This window comes from Cornus florida, unplaced genomic scaffold (assembly GCF_030987335.1).
Source record: "Cornus florida cultivar Cherokee Brave unplaced genomic scaffold, ASM3098733v1 CherokeeBrave_3.0.0_Hap2_Chr04, whole genome shotgun sequence".
Lineage (NCBI taxonomy): Eukaryota > Viridiplantae > Streptophyta > Magnoliopsida > Cornales > Cornaceae > Cornus > Cornus florida.
In genome coordinates this window covers 65647904-65668546 of record NW_026775574.1, presented here as the reverse complement: position 1 = coordinate 65668546, position 20643 = coordinate 65647904, and the positions used below count along the sequence as shown (strand labels likewise).

The window sequence follows — 20643 nt, the reverse complement described above, 5'->3', positions numbered from 1 at the left end:
GGTTATCCATGTCATACACGGAAGGTCAGAGGATGATGAAGAGTCTGACGAGTTGTACAGATCCAGGCTGAGAGAGGCTCATAAGTTACGAAGATTGTCTTCGGTAAACACGGTTGCACCAGGCAGCATCAACATTGGATTCGGTAACAATGATCTGTCTAGAGTTCAGCGCCCGCATGAGGACCCCTTGGTCATTAGCCTCCTAGTAGCGAATTATATGATCAGGAGGGTGCTGATAGATCCGGGAAGTAGCGCCAACATCATTACAAAAGCAGCTTTCGATCAGCTGGGGGTTTCACCATCGTCCATCAGGCCAACTTCCAGCCCCCTAATGCGGTTTGATGGTACTAAGGTGAATCCGCTTGGGGTGATCGATCTATCCGTTACTGCAGCAAAGAGGACTCTGAAGGAGAACTTTGTCATGACGGAGATTCATCTATCTTACAACCTCATTATGGGGAGAGGTTGGATCCATCGTATGAACGGAGTCCCCTCTACCCTTCATCAAGTAATGAGGTGTTTATCCCCAGATGGCAGGGAGGTCATCGACCTCTGGGGAGACCAGGTTGCTGCAAAAGAATGTTACATGCTAACACTACATGAAGCAAAGAAGGCGTCGAAATCACCTCAGTCAGAGGCGAATCCCAAAAACGCAATCAAATAGCAGTTACAGTATTCTCTGCCCAAGTATCTCAAGGCAGTGGAAGAAGCCGAGGCTGAAGCACATACCGAGGAGTCCCTCGAAGCTATAGAGGTAGTCCTCGGAGACCCTCAGAAGGTCACCTACATTGGCTCATCTTGCATAGCCGAAGAGAAGGAAGCATTAATCAGGGTCATTCGGTGCAATTCGGATGTCTTTGCCTGGGATCACTCGGACATGGTGGGGATCGATCCTACGGTCTCATGCCATAGTTTGAGGGTTAACCTAGAATTCAGGCCAGTCAAGTAGAGGCACCGACGGTTCGCACCTGAACGGAATCGCATAATAGCCGAGGAAGTAAATAAACTATTACAAGCAGGATTCATTCGAGAGGTGCAATACCCACAATGGCTCTCAAATGTAGTAGTCGTTCAAAAGAAGAATGGGAAATGGAGGGTATGCGTAGATTATACCAACCATAACAAAGCTTGCACAAAAGATAGCTTCCCTCTGCCCAAGATTGATCAAATGGTGGATGCTACGACAGGTTATGAGAGGCTCATATTCCTCGATGCATTCTCCGGCTATAATCAGATTCCCACGAATCCTGAAGATGAGGAGAAAACAGCTTTCATCACAGAGACGGGCACTTACTGCTACAGAGTGATGCCTTTCTGTCTAAAGAATGCCGGAGCCACCTACCAGCGACTTGTCAATAAAATTTTCAATAATCTACTGGGGAATACAGTTGAAGCCTATATCGATGATATGGTGGTCAAAAGTATACGGAAAGAGGATCACCCGAAGCACCTCCAGGAGGTCTTTGATACTCTCAAGAGGTACAATATGAAGCTGAACCCCACCAAGTGCTCCTTCGCCGTCTCCTCAGGACAGTTCCTCGGGCACATTGTAAATAAAAGAGGAATAGAAGTAAGCCCAACTCAGGCAAAGGCACTCATACAAAACCAAGAGCCAAAAACCCACAGGGAAGTGCAAGTTCTAACTGGCCGAATTGCGGCCCTCAGCCGGTTCATATCCCGATTATCTGATAAGTATAAACCTTTCTTTGATGCTATTCGATCCAAAAACAAAGATATGTGGGGACCTCAGCAGCAGGAAGCTCTCAATCAATTGAAAAGCTACATGACAAAACCCCCAATCCTTTCTGTTCCAATGCCCGGAGACACTCTCATCCTGTACTTGGCAGTATCAGTTGTAGCAACAAGCGCAGTGTTGATCAAAGAAGGAGGCAAGGTTCAGCACCCAATCTTTTACACAAGCAAAACGATGACGGATGCCGAGACACGGTACAGTAAGACGAAAAAGATAATCCTAGCGTTAATTTATGCCAAGAGGAAACTTGGACATTACTTCGAATCTCATAGCATAGTGGTACTTACAAATCATCCTATACGGGCTATCCTAGCTAAACCAGACTTGTCTGGTCGAATTACAAAATGGGCTATTGAACTTAGCTCTTTTGATATCACCTATGCACCAAAGGTATCTCACAAAGGGCAGTCAGTAGCGGATTTCCTACTGGAGTATGAAGATCAATCTGAGGAGCCGATACTTCAGAAGCCGTACTGGGAGTTACGGGTTGATGGCTCTTCCAACTAAAAAAGGGCAGGGGCCGGGATTGACATCACAACACCCGAGGGTACCAAGCTGCAGCAGTCAATTTGGCTAGATTTCCCAGCTACTAATAATGAGGCCGAGTATGAGGCGTTGCTTGCCGGCCTTCGGCTAGCTAAACAGCTATAGGTACGGTGCTTAAAAGTTTTTAGTGACTCACAGCTTGTGATCAATCAAGTGACAGGGCACTATTATCCCAAGGAGGAACGTATGAAGTCATACAAAGATGCTGTAGAGAATGTCATCCGGGAGTTCGATCAAATCGAATTCCATCAGGTACCACGAGATGAAAATGCCGAAGCAGATCGATTGGCTACAGCCACATCATCTTCAGATGAAGAGTTGATTCGGCTTGTTCCAATCGATGTCCTCGAAGAACCTAGCATTAATCCTCGGCAAGAGGTGATGGTGATCCCAGAAGTTCCACGCGAGCCATGCTGGATTGATCCAATCGATGCCTACCTCAAGGAGGGAGTTCTCCCAAATCAAAAAGCTGAGGCAAGGAAGCTTAGGCTTACCGCGGCTAAATACTCAATCATCAATAACCAGTTATACCGAAGGTCATTCTCCGGTCCTTATCTCAAGTGTTTAACCCCTACTGAGGCTCTCATAATTCTAAAACAAATTCATGAAGGAGATTGTGGAAATCACTCGGGAGGAAGATCCCTTGCACACAAAATTCTAACCCAAGGCTATTTTTGGCCATACTTGGCTCGGAATGCCGAAGAATACTCAAGAAGATGTGACAAGTGTCAGCGCCATGGTCCAGTAAAGCATCAACCTGCCGAAGGTTTGCACGCCATGGCTAATCCATGGCCGTTCGCCCAATGGGGGATTGATGTAGTAGGACCGTTACCCAAAACCATGGAAAAAAAGGAGCATGTGCTTCTTGCTACGGATTACTTCACCAAGTGGGTGGAAGCTGAAGCCTTCTCTAGCGTCACCCACGAAGAAGTAAAGCATTTCATTTGGAGCAACATTATTTACCGGTTTGGGGTACCAAAAGTCATCGTAATGGACAATGGTAAGAACCTCGATAACAGAAGTACAAGAAAGTTCTTTAACGAACATGGAATCCTACAAAAATTGGCTGCAGTTAGTCATCCACAAGGCAATGGGCAAGCTGAAATAACTAATCACACGATATTTGGGTGCTTAAAGAAAAAATTGGAGAAATTAAAGACAAAATGGTACGAGAATCTCCCTCAAGTGCTCTGGGCCTATCGAACCACTCCAAGACGACCCACGGGAGAAAGCCCATTTGCTATGGCATATGGATCCGAAGCTGTCATTCCTACCGAGTCCATAATCCCAACCCTTCGGACATCCTTGGTACTGGAAGGGAACAATGAGCAACAACTCGAACATAGCCTTGATCTTGTGGACGAAAGGAGAGATGCAGCAGCAATTCGGCTCGCGGCATACCAACAACAGGTGTGTAACAGTTATAACAAACGCGTCAGATTCAGGAGCTTTGTGGTAGGCGATTGGGTTTTGAAGCAAGAGACAGCTCATATAAAGAAACTGGAACCTAATTGGACCGGACCCTACAGGGTTACCGAAGTAGTGGGGAAAGGAGCATATCGTTTGGCCGAAGCTGGCGGACGTCCCATTGCGCATCCTTGGAATGCAATACACCTTAAAAGGTATTTCCATTAGATAAGTTGGTCAATTTTGCTACAAATTCTTCACAAATAAGGCTGAGTATGTCCACAGTCAGCCAAACTTTTTGTTTCTATATTCAGTGCAACTCTACTCTATTCATTTCTTTCTATAAAAATGGGGGCCATACTACTCTATGATTATGCAACTTTTATGCATGCAACTTTTATGCATGCGTCGCATTAGGCAATTTTTATGCATGCCAAGTCGCACTATGCAATTTTTATGCAATTAGAAGCAAGCTGGTAAGAAGCATTCGTCACAATGATTTTTAAGAAAAAAACATGAGTTATGACCTATGGTTAAAACTTTCTATTCCACATCGACAAAAAAGTATGTGCTACATTTTGTTATATATGGGAATATTCAAATAGTTAATTACGGTGTAAGGAGGGCCCACTGGTATTTAAGGCTGTCAAGCTCGATACCAGAGGCATTCCTTATACCGACCTTTTTGACAAAATTTAGTCTATATCCCACATCGGATAGAAATAGAAAAGAAATGCGGTTCATATATGCGTAGTCCACTACATTTGGTTGCCAAGAAGGGAGTATCAATGGAGGAGGAAAGTCTCCAAAGTCAACAAATAGGAAACTTCACAGCCACTGTTACTCGCTTTCTTGGCCTCTTATCATTTTTGAATCCTCGGCCTCATGATAAGTTGTTTGAGAAAAAAATATAAACAAACTTCCCCTCAGGCTCAGTGCTGGGGAGTAATTCATTTAACCTCGGACCCTAAGTGTTCGGCTCGGAAGAAATCTCGCCTCGGACCCTAAGTGTCCGGCTCAGCAAAACCTCCCCTCAGGCTCAGCGCCAGGGAGTATTTAATTCGCCTCGAATCCTAAGTGTCCGAGACAGCTTCGGACCCTAAGTGTCCTATTCAGCACTATTCCTCCACGACTCATTGCCGAGGAACAATTCGCCTTGGATCCTAAGTGTCCGAGACAGCTTCGGACCCTAAGTGTCCTATTCAGCAATATTCCTCCACGACTCAGTGCCGAGGAACAATTCGCCTCGGATCCTAAGTGTCCGAGACAGCTTCGGACCCTAAGTGTCCTATTCAGCAATACTCCTCCACGACTCAATGCCGAGGAACAATTCGCCTCGGATCCTAAGTATCCGAGACAGCTTCGGACCCTAAGTGTCCTATTCAGCAATATTCCTCCACGACTCAGTGCCGAGGAACAATTCGCCTCGGATCCTAAGTGTCCGAGACAGCTTCGGACCCTAAGTGTCCTATTCAGCAATATTCCTCCACGACTCAGTGCCGAGGAACAATTCGCCTCAAACCTCTGGTGGCCGGATCAGAACTTTTTCCTCCGGACTCCAAGTGTTTAATACCCTGTGGATGTGGATATATCATAAGTTCATCATGATCCACCCCACATCAGGAACACACGTGAAAGAAAGAGTATGTATACGTCTACTGCAGGCAAGTCAAAGGGAAGAAGAGTTCACTTAACAGTTAGATCATTGTCCATATGAATCATCCTGAGATATCAATTAAGCTGTTAAAAGGATCTCCTTCTTCCCACCATCCTTGCTTTTACTCGGATAACATAAATCCGAAACATAAAGACAGTGTGTTTTGTTTGTCATAAAAACATTAACAGTCAGAAAAGTATGAACAATCTCAAAAGCATACAGCAAAAACAAATCAGGTATTGAAAGCCTAAAACAAAATTTATATTTATTATCCCAAACATACTGTTAATAAAAACGAAATACATGGTTCTACTTCCTCTTCGGATCGAAGGGAGTAGATTCAAAAGCATCCACTACAGTAGGACTTGGGGTAGGAGGAATTGAAGCCGCAGGGGCAGAAGAGCTAGGAGTACCCTTCAGGTGCGCCTTCACCATCTCGGCAAAGCGGATTTCAGCTTCCAAAGCCTGTGGCCCTTCATCATATGGGAAGTGCACCCCCACCTGCTTGTCAAAAGCGTCCGGATCCATCGTCCTAGGGCCTGAGCCCTGATTATAGCTAGATCGGAACGCTTTAGCACTAGCCAGGTGTGCCAGACAGGAGTAGCGCCCTTGCATTTGCTTCCCCGCCTTGAAGCAAGTAGTAAGAGCCTCGGTCAGGCGTTGAACTTCGGCCTGAAGAGAATCCACCTTAGCCTCAGAGGTAGCCAACTGCCTCTTGTACACATCCTTGGCTTCAGTAGCTATCTTCAGATTGGTAGAGGCAGTGGTGGCTCTCTTCTCTACATTGCCAAGATCATTCTCCAGCTTCTTGATGGAGAGGGATTGGGCTTTAGCAGTGGCGCAGAGGGCCATGGTGTGGTATAGACTCTGCATAAAATGATAACAGAGGAACAAATATGAGCATAAATGAAAACATAAGTGAGCAAAAGTAACATAATTCTGAAGGAGCAATACGAACCTCTATGGCCCGGACCGGGGCAGAGGGGAGTAGTTGTTCCAACCCCATTTGGCTGATGGCTTCCTCGTCCTTTGGGAGCCACATCCCTCGGGCCACAGCCAGTGCAGCTGAAGGGTCTGTGATCACAGAATCCCCTGAGTGCAGGATTGACTTGTCAGCCCTGGTGAAGGAAGGAGTCCAAGGAGCCCCAATTTCAGCCAGAACATATGCCCTGACTTCATCTTCAGGTTCGGCCTCTCCAGCCTTTTTCCCTTTGCTTTTAGAAGGGACCTTGCCCTTGCCAAAGGATGAGGGGTTGAGGCGAGATTTCTTCATTGGTGGTTCCTCAGCCTCCACCTCACCCTCAGTAGACCTAATAACGACCAAGGGCTGGGCATCTTCGGCTTTCTTTTTTAAAGCCTCAGCCCTCCGTATCTCCTCCTCAGTCATGGGGAAACTATCAAAGGATGGTAGAGACAGATCCATGAGGTCTGCAGCAACAGCACTGGAGGCAATATCCTTGAGGTTTGAAGAAGTTAGCAGGTCCTCGATAGGCGAGGGGTCACTCCAAACTCGTTCCTCAAGAAAAGAAAGTATGTTCCTTACTGCGGAGGATGGGAATGTAGCTGAAAAAACACCAAGAAACTCATAAGTACGGCGAAACATTAAGACTTGGCAAGGAAAACAGCCAGAACACTTGGTGTGAAGGGAGGTTAAGTATTCTATACCTAACTTCCCGAACTTGCGCGGGATGGGGAGCGTAATTGATTAGGGCACGAACCATTCTCCTTTAACTATAACCATCCTCTCTTTCCACTTCTTCTCGGATGAAGGAAGGTTCGTGCATATCCTCTGATGAAGGTTAGAGGTAAAAAAGAAGCGACCAGGCTCGGTCCCATGCTTGATATATTATAGGTAAGCAGAAGGTCGACAAAGGTCAAATCCAGAGCCTCTAATTTCCGGCGCACCAACAGTGCCGAAAGGATGCGAAAGAAATTAGGGTTTACCTGAAGGGGGGTAAGACCTAACTTGTTGAAAACTAAATGGTAGAAGGGGTGAAGAGGGAACTGGAGGGCACTAAGATGCCCAACCGAAAGAAGCAATTCACTCTCTCCAATTCCCTCGCCGGAGGTAAAATTGGCACCCTCGGGATATTTTACGATTTCTACTCCCTTAGGAATGTCAAATTCTTCCATTACCGAAGCAACAGAGAACTTGATGCGGTGAATAGAGATGATTGCTCTCCTCTCTTCATGAGTAAGAACATTATCAGAGCCTGAGGTGGATGTCTCGGCTGGAAGGGGAGAAGTACCTAATTGATTCAACGAAAGATGATCTGTAGAAACCCTAGGAGGGGGAACCTTAATGCGAATAGGGGAAGATGAAGGTGTGGATTCAGAATCCCTAATGTCTATACGTTCGGGAGTAGATGAAGTACTTATAATGAAATATTGAAGAGAAAGATGCGAAAAAAACTAACCTGGCAAAGCGATGGAATAAAGAGCGCAGGAATGCAGCTAGGGCGAATGTAACTCTTGCAGAATCTTGTACGACGGAGTAATAATGAAAGTCCTTGAATCGTCTCTGAAGCAAAGGAAAAAACCGGTTTCAATTCCCTCTTTAATGAGAGCCGTCACTCAATTAAAAATGAAATTTGGAGCAAAGCGTGGAGGAAAAAAAACTCCCTCCAATAAGAAGCGTATATGTCATCACTACACATATCTACATATGAGGCCCGTCCGGATCAAGCCCATATTGAATGTATTCTTAGCCCATGATCACTGTTATTTGCCCTCCAACCTTTATCCAGGCCGAAACTAAAGGTTATCAACCCGATTTGCTAATATCAACATCCGGTCCATTATTTAAGCCCAGCCGATTAAAGGTATAGCCAGCCCAGTTATTCAAGACTGGACAAATCCTATCGGTTGAAGGATTTACCATAGAAGGAAGACTCTGCAATAGGAAGTTCTACACAAAGCAAGTTCTGTGCATGGAAAATTAAATAATGGAAAGAATTCTAATTGTAAAGAAAGTCATACATAGAAAGAATTGGAGGACAAGCAATGCGAGTCCTACCATAATTCTACTACTTTTTATGTATAAATAGAGGCCAAGACCTCCAATAAAGGGATCAAGCAATTCTACGCTTCTCTATATACTGTTTTTGTTTATTTTTATTGTTTGTTGAGTGAGTTGTTTGATTTTTCTCAATCATTATTGGTTGAGCGGAATTTTGCACCTACACCTACGTATCCCGCTTTATAGAGCGTGGGAATAAGGTCGGAACGTAATTCTGATGATGAGAATTGGATCTCTATTTGGGGGCTTTGCCCTTTTTTCTATATATCCCTTATTGAGGGTCCTAAACCCTTTTTATATAGGAAAAAACCATAATCGATTCCTTTTAGGACTCGTATTGCTTGTCCCTTCAGAATCTGAATTACATCATACTATCCTTATAACAAGGATTTACATTATTTGGTTTCCATAGATTATAATCATTCTTTTAATAGAACTATTACTAAAATGGGTTTAGTGATATATTCGTAATTGGGCTTAAGGTCTCATCATCTCGGGCCTTCTTAATGATTTCAGCCCATTATGCTTAGTTAACCAGGCCCAAGCTTTTTGTAGAGGCCCAGTTTAAAGGTTGAATAGTCTCAGTGTTTGTGGTGGTCCCCTTATGTGCTGATGTGTCATGTCTTAATTGGAAAGGGAGATTTTTGCCCCTACACTTTGCCCCCAATTCCCTTTTAGTTTGACATGGCAGTCATAACTAGAGGGAATTAATCGTAGCTAATGAATTGTAATGGTAACTGTAGTAAACCAAAAGTTATGTTAGTTGAAAATTGGGACAGTATGCCTTGACAACAGTGACTTATATTTGTCTTCTTAGAAAGTACAAAGACCCAAAATCAAGGCTTCTGAGGAGGTTGTAGTTGAGGTGCCCCCATGCTTAAAGGTGGCGTCTCATGTTGAGCCTTCTTTTATTCAAGCTATTGGTGCTTTTATTTTCTTAGGTTGACGGCGATCATTCTTGGCGATTAGCTTAGGTGACTAGCCTTAATGAATAATGATGGTGACCAACCTTAGTGATCATCTTTAGTGATCATCCTGGAGATCAACATATTGTTTTTTTTGAGCAATTAGCTTCAACTTTCATAATTAGCATTCCAAGGTAATTTATTTTTGTCCTCGGCACTGCTTTGTGCTTTAGAGGATTTTATATGAAAATTTTGACCGTCGACTTCTTCGAGTTCGAGGTAATTTTCATGTCATTTTGTTCCGCGGCACTTTTGTGCCTTAAAGAAATTTTGAGGTCCTCGGACTCTTGAGGTCTGAAGGCGAATGTTTATTTCTCGGCAGCTCTTTGTACCTTAGAGGAATTTTTTGATACCTTCGGACTCTTGAAGTCTGAAGATTATTGTTCCTCAGCAGATGTTTATGCCTTAGAAGAACTTTGAGGTCCTCTGACTCTTGAGATCCGAAGACGAATTTTATTCCACGGCAGCTCTTTGTGCCTTAGAGGAATTTTTTGATACCTTCGGACCATTGAGATCCGAGGATTTAAAAATGAGAGGAGGCCATGAAAAAGAGTAACTGTGACTGGGTAGTCCCCCATTCGTTTGTTTGGGAGCTTATATTTTAGTGAGATTATATTCTATTCTTATTTGCATTCGATGTGGGATAAAATATAATAGAGTTAACGTATTGGGCTAAGTATTTTGGGCTTTTTGTTTGCAAAAAATGGGAAAAGGATTATTGCAAATAGTGTCCTTTGGACTCAGGGCTTGGAGATGGCTCGTGGGCTGCCTCTTTGCAATATGCTTGTATGTTTGAGTGTTTCCTTATCTAAAGGAGTAAATAAAGTTGTACTTTATCGATGTGGGACAACATACATATTTTTGTTTGTGTCAGCCAAAGAAAGAAAAAGAGAGAATATATTTTCTTTTCTTAATATCTCTTTAGGGCTACTTATCTTGCCCCTATTACGGAAGGTATTGCCCCCATTAAGGAAAGAAAAATATGAGTTCGAGGTAATTTTCATGTAATTTTATGCATTGGCACTCTTTGTACCTTGGAGGATTTTACATGAATTTAACCTTAGACTTATTTGAGTTCGAGGTAATTTTCATGTAATTTTATTCAGGCACGCGTTGTGCCTTGGAGGATTTTATATGAAAATTTAACTTTCGACTTATTTGAGTTCAATGTAATTTTTATGTAATTTTATGCATTGGCACTCTTTGTACCTTGGAGGATTTTACATGAAAATTTAACCTTCGACTTATTTGAGTTCGAGGTAATTTTCATGTAATTTTTTTCAGGCACGCTTTGTGCCTTGGAGGATTTTACATGAAAATTTAACCTTCGACTGACTTGAGTTCGAGGTAATTTTCATGTAATTTTATTCAGGCACTCTTAGTGCCTTGGAGGATTTTACATGAAAATTTAACCTTCGACTTATTTGAGTTCGAGGTAATTTTCATGTAATTTATTCATCGGCACTCTTTGTGCCTTAAAGAATTTTACATGAAAATTTAACTTTCGACTTCTTTGAGTTCAAAGTAATTTTCATGTAGTTTTATTCCTCGACAGCTCTTTGTGCCTTAGAGGATTTTTTATAAAAATTTAACCATAGACTTTTTTTAGTTCGATGTAATTTTCATGTAATTTTATTCATCGGCACTCTTTGTGCCTTTAGAGGAATTTTGAAGCCCTCGGACCCTTGAGATTCGAAGACGAATTTTATTCCTCGGCAGCTCTTTATGCCTTAGAGGAAATTTGAAGTCCTCGGACTCTTGAGGTCCGAAGACGAATTTTATTCCTCGACAGTTCTTTGTGCCTTAAAGGAAATTTGAAGTCCTCGGACCTTTGAGATCCGAAGAAGAATTTTATTCCTTGGCAACTCTTTGAAGTCCTCAGACTCTTGAGGTCCGAAGATGAATTTTATTCCTCAACAACTCTTTATGCCTTAGAAAAAATTTGAAGTACTCGGACACTTGAGATCCAAAGACGAATTTATTCCTCGGCAGCTCTTTGTACCTTAGAGGAAATTTGAAATCCTCGGACTCTTAAGGTCCGTAAATGAATTTTATTCCTCGTCAGCTCTTTATGCCTTAGAGGAAATTTGAAATCCTCGGACTCTTGAGGTCCGAAGATGAATTTTATTCCTCGGCAGCTCTTTATGCCTTAGAGGAAATTTGAAATCCTCGGACCCTTGAGATTCGAAGACGAATTTTATTCCTTGGTAATTCTTTATGCCTTAGAAGAAATTTTGTTTTTTGACGCACCTTTTTTTTTTTTTTTTTTTTTTTTTTTTTCAACGCTTTGACGCTACATATAGTGTAGCTGCATAGTTGGGCTATTTGCCACTTCACTTGGGGATCGATCTTTATTGCAATGCGAATAAATCAAACCCAAATATTAAAACATGGAGCAAATATAAAATTATTCGTAAACAAAGTTATCAGAGACATGTAAAATAATTACACGTAGCATATAGCAACTGATTGAAGGAATATATCACAATTGAATTTTTAATTAGAAATTCTAATTAGCAACAAATATTTTCTCGTTCTTGTTTATCACATACATTGAAATTATTCAATGTATGTAGTAGGACTTCAAGTAATTGACCAAATAGCACAGCTCGTGAATTCAACAATGCCTTTGACCTCGGATCTTTATTCAAGTATAAATTTCAGAAGTCAATGTAGATGGTCAAACTCTTCTTTTAGTTAAGAAGTGATGAAGTAGTACATCCCTCTAGACAGTCTGAACCAACAATATCAAGTGTTGTGGTCCTAAGGTTCTGATCAATTATCAACCTTCATTGAACAACTAATATATGTATATATATACATATATAATATTGATGTATATATGTATATAGTTTTTAAGAAAAATTTAACAGTAAAAATCAAGTTGGGAAACTTATCTGAGACCCATCACCACGTTGTGTCTGAAAAGGCTTATGTCAATGCGTGGTGGTTGGAAAAGGGCTGGGTTCAAATCCCAGAGAGTCACATTGCTGGAATTCGTTTGCTGGGCTTCGTATGGATGAAAGTCACGTTGGAGATTTCAATTTAAAGTATTGTGACTTTTGGTGTGTTGCGCGTTGTGGTTGGACGGTTGCACTTGTTGTGCAAAGATCTAGCCGTGAGGAACACGAGCTTCGAAGTCTGCCAGGTGTGGAGAGCTTCGGTACCGGCTGGCGGTTGGAAAGGATTGGATTCAAATCTTAGAGAATCACTTTGCTGAATTTGAACGCGCACATCACGTTATTGGCCTTTCACCTGGATGAATACCGATTGTAATTTTGGTGATTAGAAAGGGATAGGTTCAAATCCCATGCATCACGTTATTGGTGTAACGTGATCTAAGACAAATAACTAATTACTCGTGGGAGTATATTTCTATACGTTTCCCACAGACGGCGCCAAAGCGTAGGTGCAAAAATTCGTTCAACTTTGACAAGTCAACGAAATCTCTACAATTACTACACCCAAAATAATAATAGAGAAAAAACAACGAACTAGGAATATTATATAAAGATGAGGGGGTATTTTGATGATATGACTGAACCTAGGATTACCCAGATTGCCTACGTATCCCACCTCATGGGGCGTGAGAATTAGGTCAAAACGTAGTTCTGATAATGAAAATTGGATCTCTATTTGGGGGCTTTGCCCTTTTTTCTGTGTGTCCCCTATTGAGGGTCCTAAGTCCTTTTTATATAGCAAAAAACCATAATCGATTCGTTTTAGGACTCGCGTTGCTTGTCCCTTTAGAATCTAAATTACATCATACTATCCTTATAATAAGGATTTACAATATTTGGTTTCCATAGATTATAATCCTTCTTCTAATAAAACTGTTACTAAAATGAGTTTAGTAATATATTCATAATTGAGCTTGAGGTCTCATTATCTAGGGCCTTCTTAATGAGTTCAGCTCATTATGCTTAGTTAACCCGGCCCAAGCTTTTTGTAGAGGCCTAGTTTGAAGGTTGAATAGTCTCAGTGTTTGTGGTGGTCCCCATTATGTGCTGATGTGTCTTGACTTAATTGGAAGAGGAGATTTTTGCCCCCACAAGCGACAACAAAATTATTATCTTGAAGGCTTGTTTCTTAGATGTTGGTATAAAACTAAAGTACTATGTAAGGAGAAAAATTACCATCCATCTTTGTGAAAAAGAGCCATTTGTTTGTCTCAATGTATTCCACAAGCGTCTTAATTTCCAGCATTGTTTCGAAGCTTATTAAGAAGCACATTTCGCTCGATTTTGATTAGCCCATCCTTGTGGACATTATTAAAAGTCTTCCAGGCATCTTCATTGAAGAAGTGATCTAGAGTGAACTCAATCTTCCCGGTAGCTGATACTGATGGATACCCAGCTGGTATTGCCTATGGAGGAGCATTGGGAGCCAGGGAAGGAGTAGAAGCAACCGGAGGGGTGCTTGTACCCATTTGAGGTTCTCGGATTTGAATTCTGATTCTAGCCCACTTTGGCGGCCTTTCGGTGTCAATTGCTTTGCCCTTGGCCTTTGAGGATGCCTTTAGAGCCATTTTGATTCACAAACTTTTTGCTTTGAGGCTTCCAAACTCTTTCGGTAATTTTGTCGAACACCCGGTGTGTAACCCCAACTTGTTCTTTACACAAACTTGATTTAATCCTCTACAATCCACCCAAAATGTCAAAGAAGTAGAAAAATATCACAATCAACAACATTATTCTCCTCAAATATTTGAGTTCTCAACACACAATTAACCAAATCTTCAAGATATATCCCAAGCTCCAAAAATCTCAAACCCAAACACCAAATTTCATCAAATCCAATACAATTCTTCTTCTCCAATGTCACAATGATGTAATGGAATACCAATTTGCAAGAAGAAAATGAAGATTATATGAAGTTATGATGCAAACTTAATGATATATATATTTATATATATGGAGGCAAGATGGAGAGAGAGAGAGAGAGCGCAAAAACTCGCGGCCAAAGTGGGTTCAAAATGACCCAAGAGTGCGCGAAACGTGCGACTTAAGTGCCCAGATTTGGGGGTCTCGAACCTATTCAGGCTGTCTCGAACCGATTCAAGTCTGGCAGTTGCAAAACTTAAAGCAACTTTGTGCACTTGAATAGGTCGGGCTGGTTGTTAGTTCGTTTATTTATTTAATAAAAGAGTTGGTTTATTTGTTTGTTAATTAAATAAATATTTTATTTAATACTAATTTATTTATTTAATGGTCTTGTACTAACAAGTGTTGAATACAACGTTTGTTAAATTCATCAACTAACACTTGAATTGATATATCCTTGATATATTAATTTTCACATCAAAAAAAGATTAAATAAGATTGATTGAATTTATAGCAAAAGTCGTAACATAAGCAAAAAGTATAAAATGGCTTATTCACCTCCCCCTTTAAGTCATATCTCAAGATCATAACTATTGCATTTTTTTACTGTGATTGACTATAATCTCAGTCGAGACCTCTTCAATTAAACTCACTCCTGAACTAAGATGATAGAATTATATCATTGTGTGACTTAAGGTATCCACATAATATATATTAGTTTTCTTTGTTTGCCAAAAAAAAAAAAAAAAAAAATTCCAATCAAAGTATCACTCTAGCATCTAGAACCCTAACGTAATTTTATTATTTTTTATTTTTATATACCGTGGGACAAAGAGATCTTTTTCTCATGCAATGCTAGTAAGGAGATTCAGTTTTGCCAATTGAGTGATAAAGGAGTTAATATATCTAATGTTGGCTTCATTCTCCTTCAGAATTAATTCTCTTGGCTATGTTTAAGGAATTGAAAGGACGTGCTTCATTAATTGTAATCCCTAAACAACCCCTTCTCATCAATTGCCTATAGAACAATAATACCTCAACCATCATCAACACCAACCTTTACTTACAAACACTTAAGTGTTTACGAATTCACCCTTGCCCGGCAAAGTTCTCTAGTGCTTACTCCGGCAAGTCTGGTGCATCCCTTCGAAGCGCCGACTTTGCCGCCACCTATCAACTCCAACCCAAACCCATCAGTGGCTAAGATTTGCCTCTCCCATCACATTTCTCATCTCTCTACGTCCATTTCAACAGCACAAGTAAAATGGGATAAAATTGTCATTTCAATTAATTACAAGAAAAAGTGGATCGATTTTTTTGGGTAGACCCTCTTAATTTGGAGGATGTATTATTGCTCCTCTCAAATTTTAATTGCATCAACAACACACATGAAGCACAAATTCGTGCACCAAAACAACGTAAATTATTTGTGAACACGGTACTGCCCAAAAGAAAGTCATGCATCATGTCTGTGACTCTGTAGTGCACTTGAGCATTGCAGCCCAAGGACATATGGGCTTCTAGCCGATATCATCATACAGTAGTTTTTAAAATAAGCATTCTTAATTTTACTTCTTTGGGCTCACAATTAAGAGGAAGGCCCAAAACAAAATAAATGCAGTAAACGTGGGTAAAGCCCACCCTAAAGAATTGCCAGAGCCCAGAGTGGCTTAGCCCAACAAAATCAAAGAGCTGATGCCTGATGGAGATGACCGTTGCTCTAATCTTGGAGATTGCAAATGTTGAAAAAGATGAGTTTTAGTGTTTTTCTATTGTGATGGCAGTGAATGAAATATTAAATCTATCCACAGTGAATTTACAAAGATGTGATACTTTACTTTGGTAATGCTAAAATAAATAAATAAATAAAATAGTGTTTTGACTTTTCAAATAAAAAATTTATTTTGGAACCTAGAAATGCAAATATTTATTATAAGATGGAGGGCGCAGAAAGAAATCCGAAAAGGGTATGGTATTTTAGAGAAGGAGAAGAAAAAGCTTTCCTCTATGAACTGCATCTTCTCCAAAAAAAAAAAAAAAAAAAAAAATCTCTCTGAATAAGAAATTTTTATTTTTTATTTATTTATTTTTAAAACCATGGAGTGAGGTTTGAATAAATTCTTGGACCTACACATATACACATCCATAAATCTGCTTTTTGGCCCACACCATATGCTAAGTTGTACCCATCAATGATGAATCTTTCTTGGGTTTTCTCATGCACGGGGAGGTTTTTGGCTTTTAAAGTTTAAACCCTAAAAAAAATTTTAAAAAAATATCTAACAAAATATCCTGTAACATAATTTTACATCAAATAAAGTTTACATCAGATTGCAATTATCCAGAAAAGGAAGCGCAGAAAAATACAACAAACCTCAACAGAACCACCACCTCTTCTTCACAAGCTACATTCTCCTCCTGGCCATTGACACAGTATTCCCATCAAACAGTTCCTCAATCAACCCTTCAATATCTTCCGGTTGATACTTTATATACTTCCTCTGTCCAGCTGAATCCAATTGTTGCTGGAACCTCGCCACAAACGACCGGTAAGCCGGTATCACCACCGCCGATATCGAAACCCTAAGCTCAGACTGAAGCTGCTCATCAGTCACCACCCACGCACCTTGTGTCTTGTGTATCTCTTCAAACATTACGCTAAAGTTCTTGAACCTCTCTTTCAACACAGGCTTCACCACCTTCCCATTCACTTGCAAGCCCTCATGGTTCAGACACTGCAGGACTTTTCCCCATGTTTCTCTCTGGTAATTCTTGTGATACTGCCTCAGCTCTGACGACACTCTCCGACGCCACGTGTCGCCCATCAATTCGTGGATCTCGGTCGACCCTTTGATCTTCTGTAGTATGTATCTACCATTGTTCATCAAGAATATGCAACGCAATGAGGGGTCCCTGTATAGCTTTGACTTTGCCACCAGATTTGAATCCAACAAGTCCGTGATTTTTAGCAGCTGATCTGAATATGATGAACACTTGTCCACCGTCTGATTAATCTTGTTCCTAGACTCTTTCTCTTTCTCATTCTCATTCGGGTTATCTGTTTTGATCTGTTTGAAGATGTGTTCTAGTGTGTCCTTGTACTCGCAGGCGTATTTTAGATAATTCATGACGTAGCGCGTCAAGGGGTGAACTGCGCCTCCTGGGACCGGAGTTTTTGCGGCGTCGTTCCTGATAGAGTTCTCCAGATCGGAGAAGATGCTCATGGCGGCGTCACCAATTCGGTCACAGGCGGTGGATATCTCCGATGTCAGTTCTTCTCGGCAGTCGTCGGTGCAAGACTCGGAGATCGCCCGAATTAGATCTCGGAGAGTCTCGTGGATGTCGAGCAATTTGAAGAGCTTCTCCGCCGATCGCTTCGTCAGCCCCACCGCCTCGGCGAAGTCAAGGAACTGGATGACGATGGGGCGTGCGATGCTGCTGAACAGGTTTTTCGAGATGGATCGATCGTCGCCGGAGAAGACGGCGTCAGAGAGTCTGCTCTCGCCGGGGAATAGCACGGCGGAGCAGTACTTCACGACTTTGATCCACCCCGTGATCTGACCTTCCAGAGCTTCCCATTGCATTCTCTGTATCTGGTCGATGCTGATCTTCTCGAATTCGATCTCTTTCAATGCTTCGTTGAATGCGTTTCGTCTTACAATGCCAAACACCTGACAACACTCTCTTCCGTACCCGGCCGAGATCATCCCGGTCGCGATTGCGTTCATCTTCTTCACCACTTCCGGCGAGTACTCCGGTAAATTAACCTCGCCGGTCGGCTCAGACTCTGTCAAAACGCAACGATCGGACTCTTCCTTCGAATTGAATCTTCTAGAATTTTCTAGAAGAGCGCAAAACAATTCTTCCGATACGGACATGGCTTTTTGCAGTACCATGCTGGTTCGGTCTAGTATGGCTGTGGTGGTCTTAAAACTCGAAGACAATTGACTCAACGCATTTGTCAATTTTGATATACGAGTTGCAGCTGCGATAAAAAACGTGTCATCCTCGGTCATTGTGACGAGCTTCATCTGAGTTTCGCCGGAATTGAACTTATCAATTTTGGATTCAACAATCTTCAAATAAGTCTCGACGGCTTCCGGAGCTTCCGGCGGGCTCGACGTGTCATCGACGGAGGAGAGAGCATCGATGAATCGGTCAATGTCATCGGAGAGTTGATCGACGTTGTGATGCTGATCGGAAAATGATTCCTCAACCATAACATTATCTCTATCCATACTGTCCCATACTTGTCTCTGACGATCAAAATTGTTTGATTTTCCATTGACGGTGGCTACATTGGGTGATCTTGGAGTGACAGTGTTGTTCTTCCTCCAACTTTTGATACTACCGAATTTCTCAGGAGGATTCTTCTCCATGAATTCGGCTACTTTTCGATTCACAACTTATTCTCTGTTTCGATTGATTTGTAGGGTTTGGAGGATCGAAAAGGGGCATGAATTTCAGAGCGGAAATGAAGGAGATTGATACGTATATTAGGTACGCATATGGTTTTGAAATGGTTATTTGTGTTGTGACGATGGAACGAAGAGTGAGTGGGGGAGTGTACGGATGTGTTTTTTCTGTTTCGTGGCCGTTTGTTTTGGTCGGTGGTGGTTGAATGTTGACCCGCTTGAGAAGGTCCTTCTAGTTTGTGCTCGCCACGACTTGTAAAGCTTTGCTTTTGCTTTCCACAGTCAACTCTCGGCGTTTGGGTAGTGGCCACCATTTTCAGGTGCCCAAACTATTACTCTCCTATTATGCCGCAAAAGTCTCACCTACTGAAGAATTAGTGTGTTCCAAAAATCTCACTACTCACGAGCAATGCATTATAGTTTTTTTTTTTTTTTTTTTTTTTTTATCTCACCTACTGAAGAATTAGTGTGTTCCAAAAATCTCACTACTCACGAGCAATGCATTATAGTTTTTTTTTTTTTTTTTTTTAAAAAAAAAAAAAAAATTGCTTGTAAGACCTTTTCTAGCCCAATAAATTTTCAGTCATAATATTTAGTCCTACCTTTTGATAAGACCCTATATATTAGTTCTAAATAATAATATCTCAAACTTCCACTACATTTTAATCTAACTTTGGGTTAAAACGAAAGTGGGTCCTGCAAATAGTTTGAGGTGGGTTGATTTGTTCAAAAGCGTTTTGGGGTGAACGAGAAATCGTGTCCCAACGTATGGTGGTTAATAAGCTTTAAAAGAAGGGTTTAAATGGGTCTGTGGGGAAAAAAAAAAAAAACTTGTCCAACGTTGCAATCTAATGAAAACTTAATTGGTATATATATAGAAGTGTGGTAGTGAAGGTCAGAACTATATAGTAAGTCGTGGTTATGGACTATATCCATGTGGGCTTGACCCAAGCACGCAAACCACAAATGCGCCACGGGCCGGTTCGGTCTGTGGACATTGAGTCAATAGATATGTTCTTTTGTAGTTGGGTACAAATGTGAGATTTTAGAACCCAAATAAAACCGAACCAACTGTAATTCGGATTAGCCCACAATACCGAAGCAGTTGAGCCCAATTAAAGGTGCTTATATCTGAATAGGTGCAATGGGTGGTTGTGTCCGAATGTGTGACGGTTAAACCAACGTAACCCAAGTCTGAAAGGGTGCAATTGGGTGAACCATAACAACCCATACCTGTTTGGGTTGGACCCAAGAGGCACCAATTCATCTACAATACCGAAACCCCTATGGTTCCTGTATGGGTTGCATCCAAGAGGCACCAATTCATCTATAATACCGAGCCCCCCAGGGTTCCTCTCCTCTCTCCTAATAAACCAATGAACCTAAGTGCATTCTAGCCTATGAAGCACGGACACCCCTCACAAGTCCCATATCAATGTCGGACACGTGTCCAACATTTATGTGAAGTGTTCATAAATTATTTTTTATTAGACACGATGTGGACACGGATGGGACACGCGGGGGACACGTACTGGACATTGTGGGGTATATTTTGTAATTTCTTTTAAGAAAAATGGGATACCTAATGTAATTTTAGAAGTTTAAAAGTAAAATTTTGAAAAAATTAAAAAACAATTACACATTAAATTTAGTTCACTAAAGTCTAAATAGACAAATCTGTGCCCTAGGATCCAAAATTCCCAAATCCTCCATTCTTCACGACTGCCCAAAGGCGATTCCTCTCCTCAGAGTCGACTACGAGCTCAGCAGCTCTCTACCAGATTTTTCGTCTCTGCGGTGTCTACTACGACGACTCCACCAAGTAGGTTTCTTTTCTCTCACTTCCCCTCTTATCTTCTTCAACTATCTCTGTACATATTTGGAACAAAGCTCTAAGTACATCAACAAGACTTTTTTTTTTTTTTTTTTTGAAAAGTTACATGAAAAACACTTTATGAAAGACTGAAAGTATATATGTTTATTCATGTACATACTTAGCCCATTATGGCTATGTCTATTCTGCACATCTTCGTTTGGATCAACTCTATTTTTCATTTA

At 41.3% G+C, this 20643-nt stretch overlaps 1 protein-coding gene across 1 annotated transcript; it reads right to left on the bottom strand.

The window, feature by feature from the left end:
- Positions 1-16422: 16422 nt before the first annotated feature.
- Positions 16423-18549, bottom strand: LOC132305046 (exocyst complex component EXO70C1). The gene has a single exon (XM_059802733.1). It carries the CDS (start codon positions 18547-18549, stop codon positions 16576-16578), a length of 1974 nt encoding a protein of 657 aa, XP_059658716.1. The 3' UTR covers positions 16423-16575.
- Positions 18550-20643: the final 2094 nt, after the last annotated feature.

Coding starts and splice junctions, on each gene's coding strand:
- LOC132305046 (XM_059802733.1), bottom strand. CDS start 18,549: ATGGAGAAGAATCCTCCTGAGAAATTCGGTAGTATCAAAAGTTGGAGG.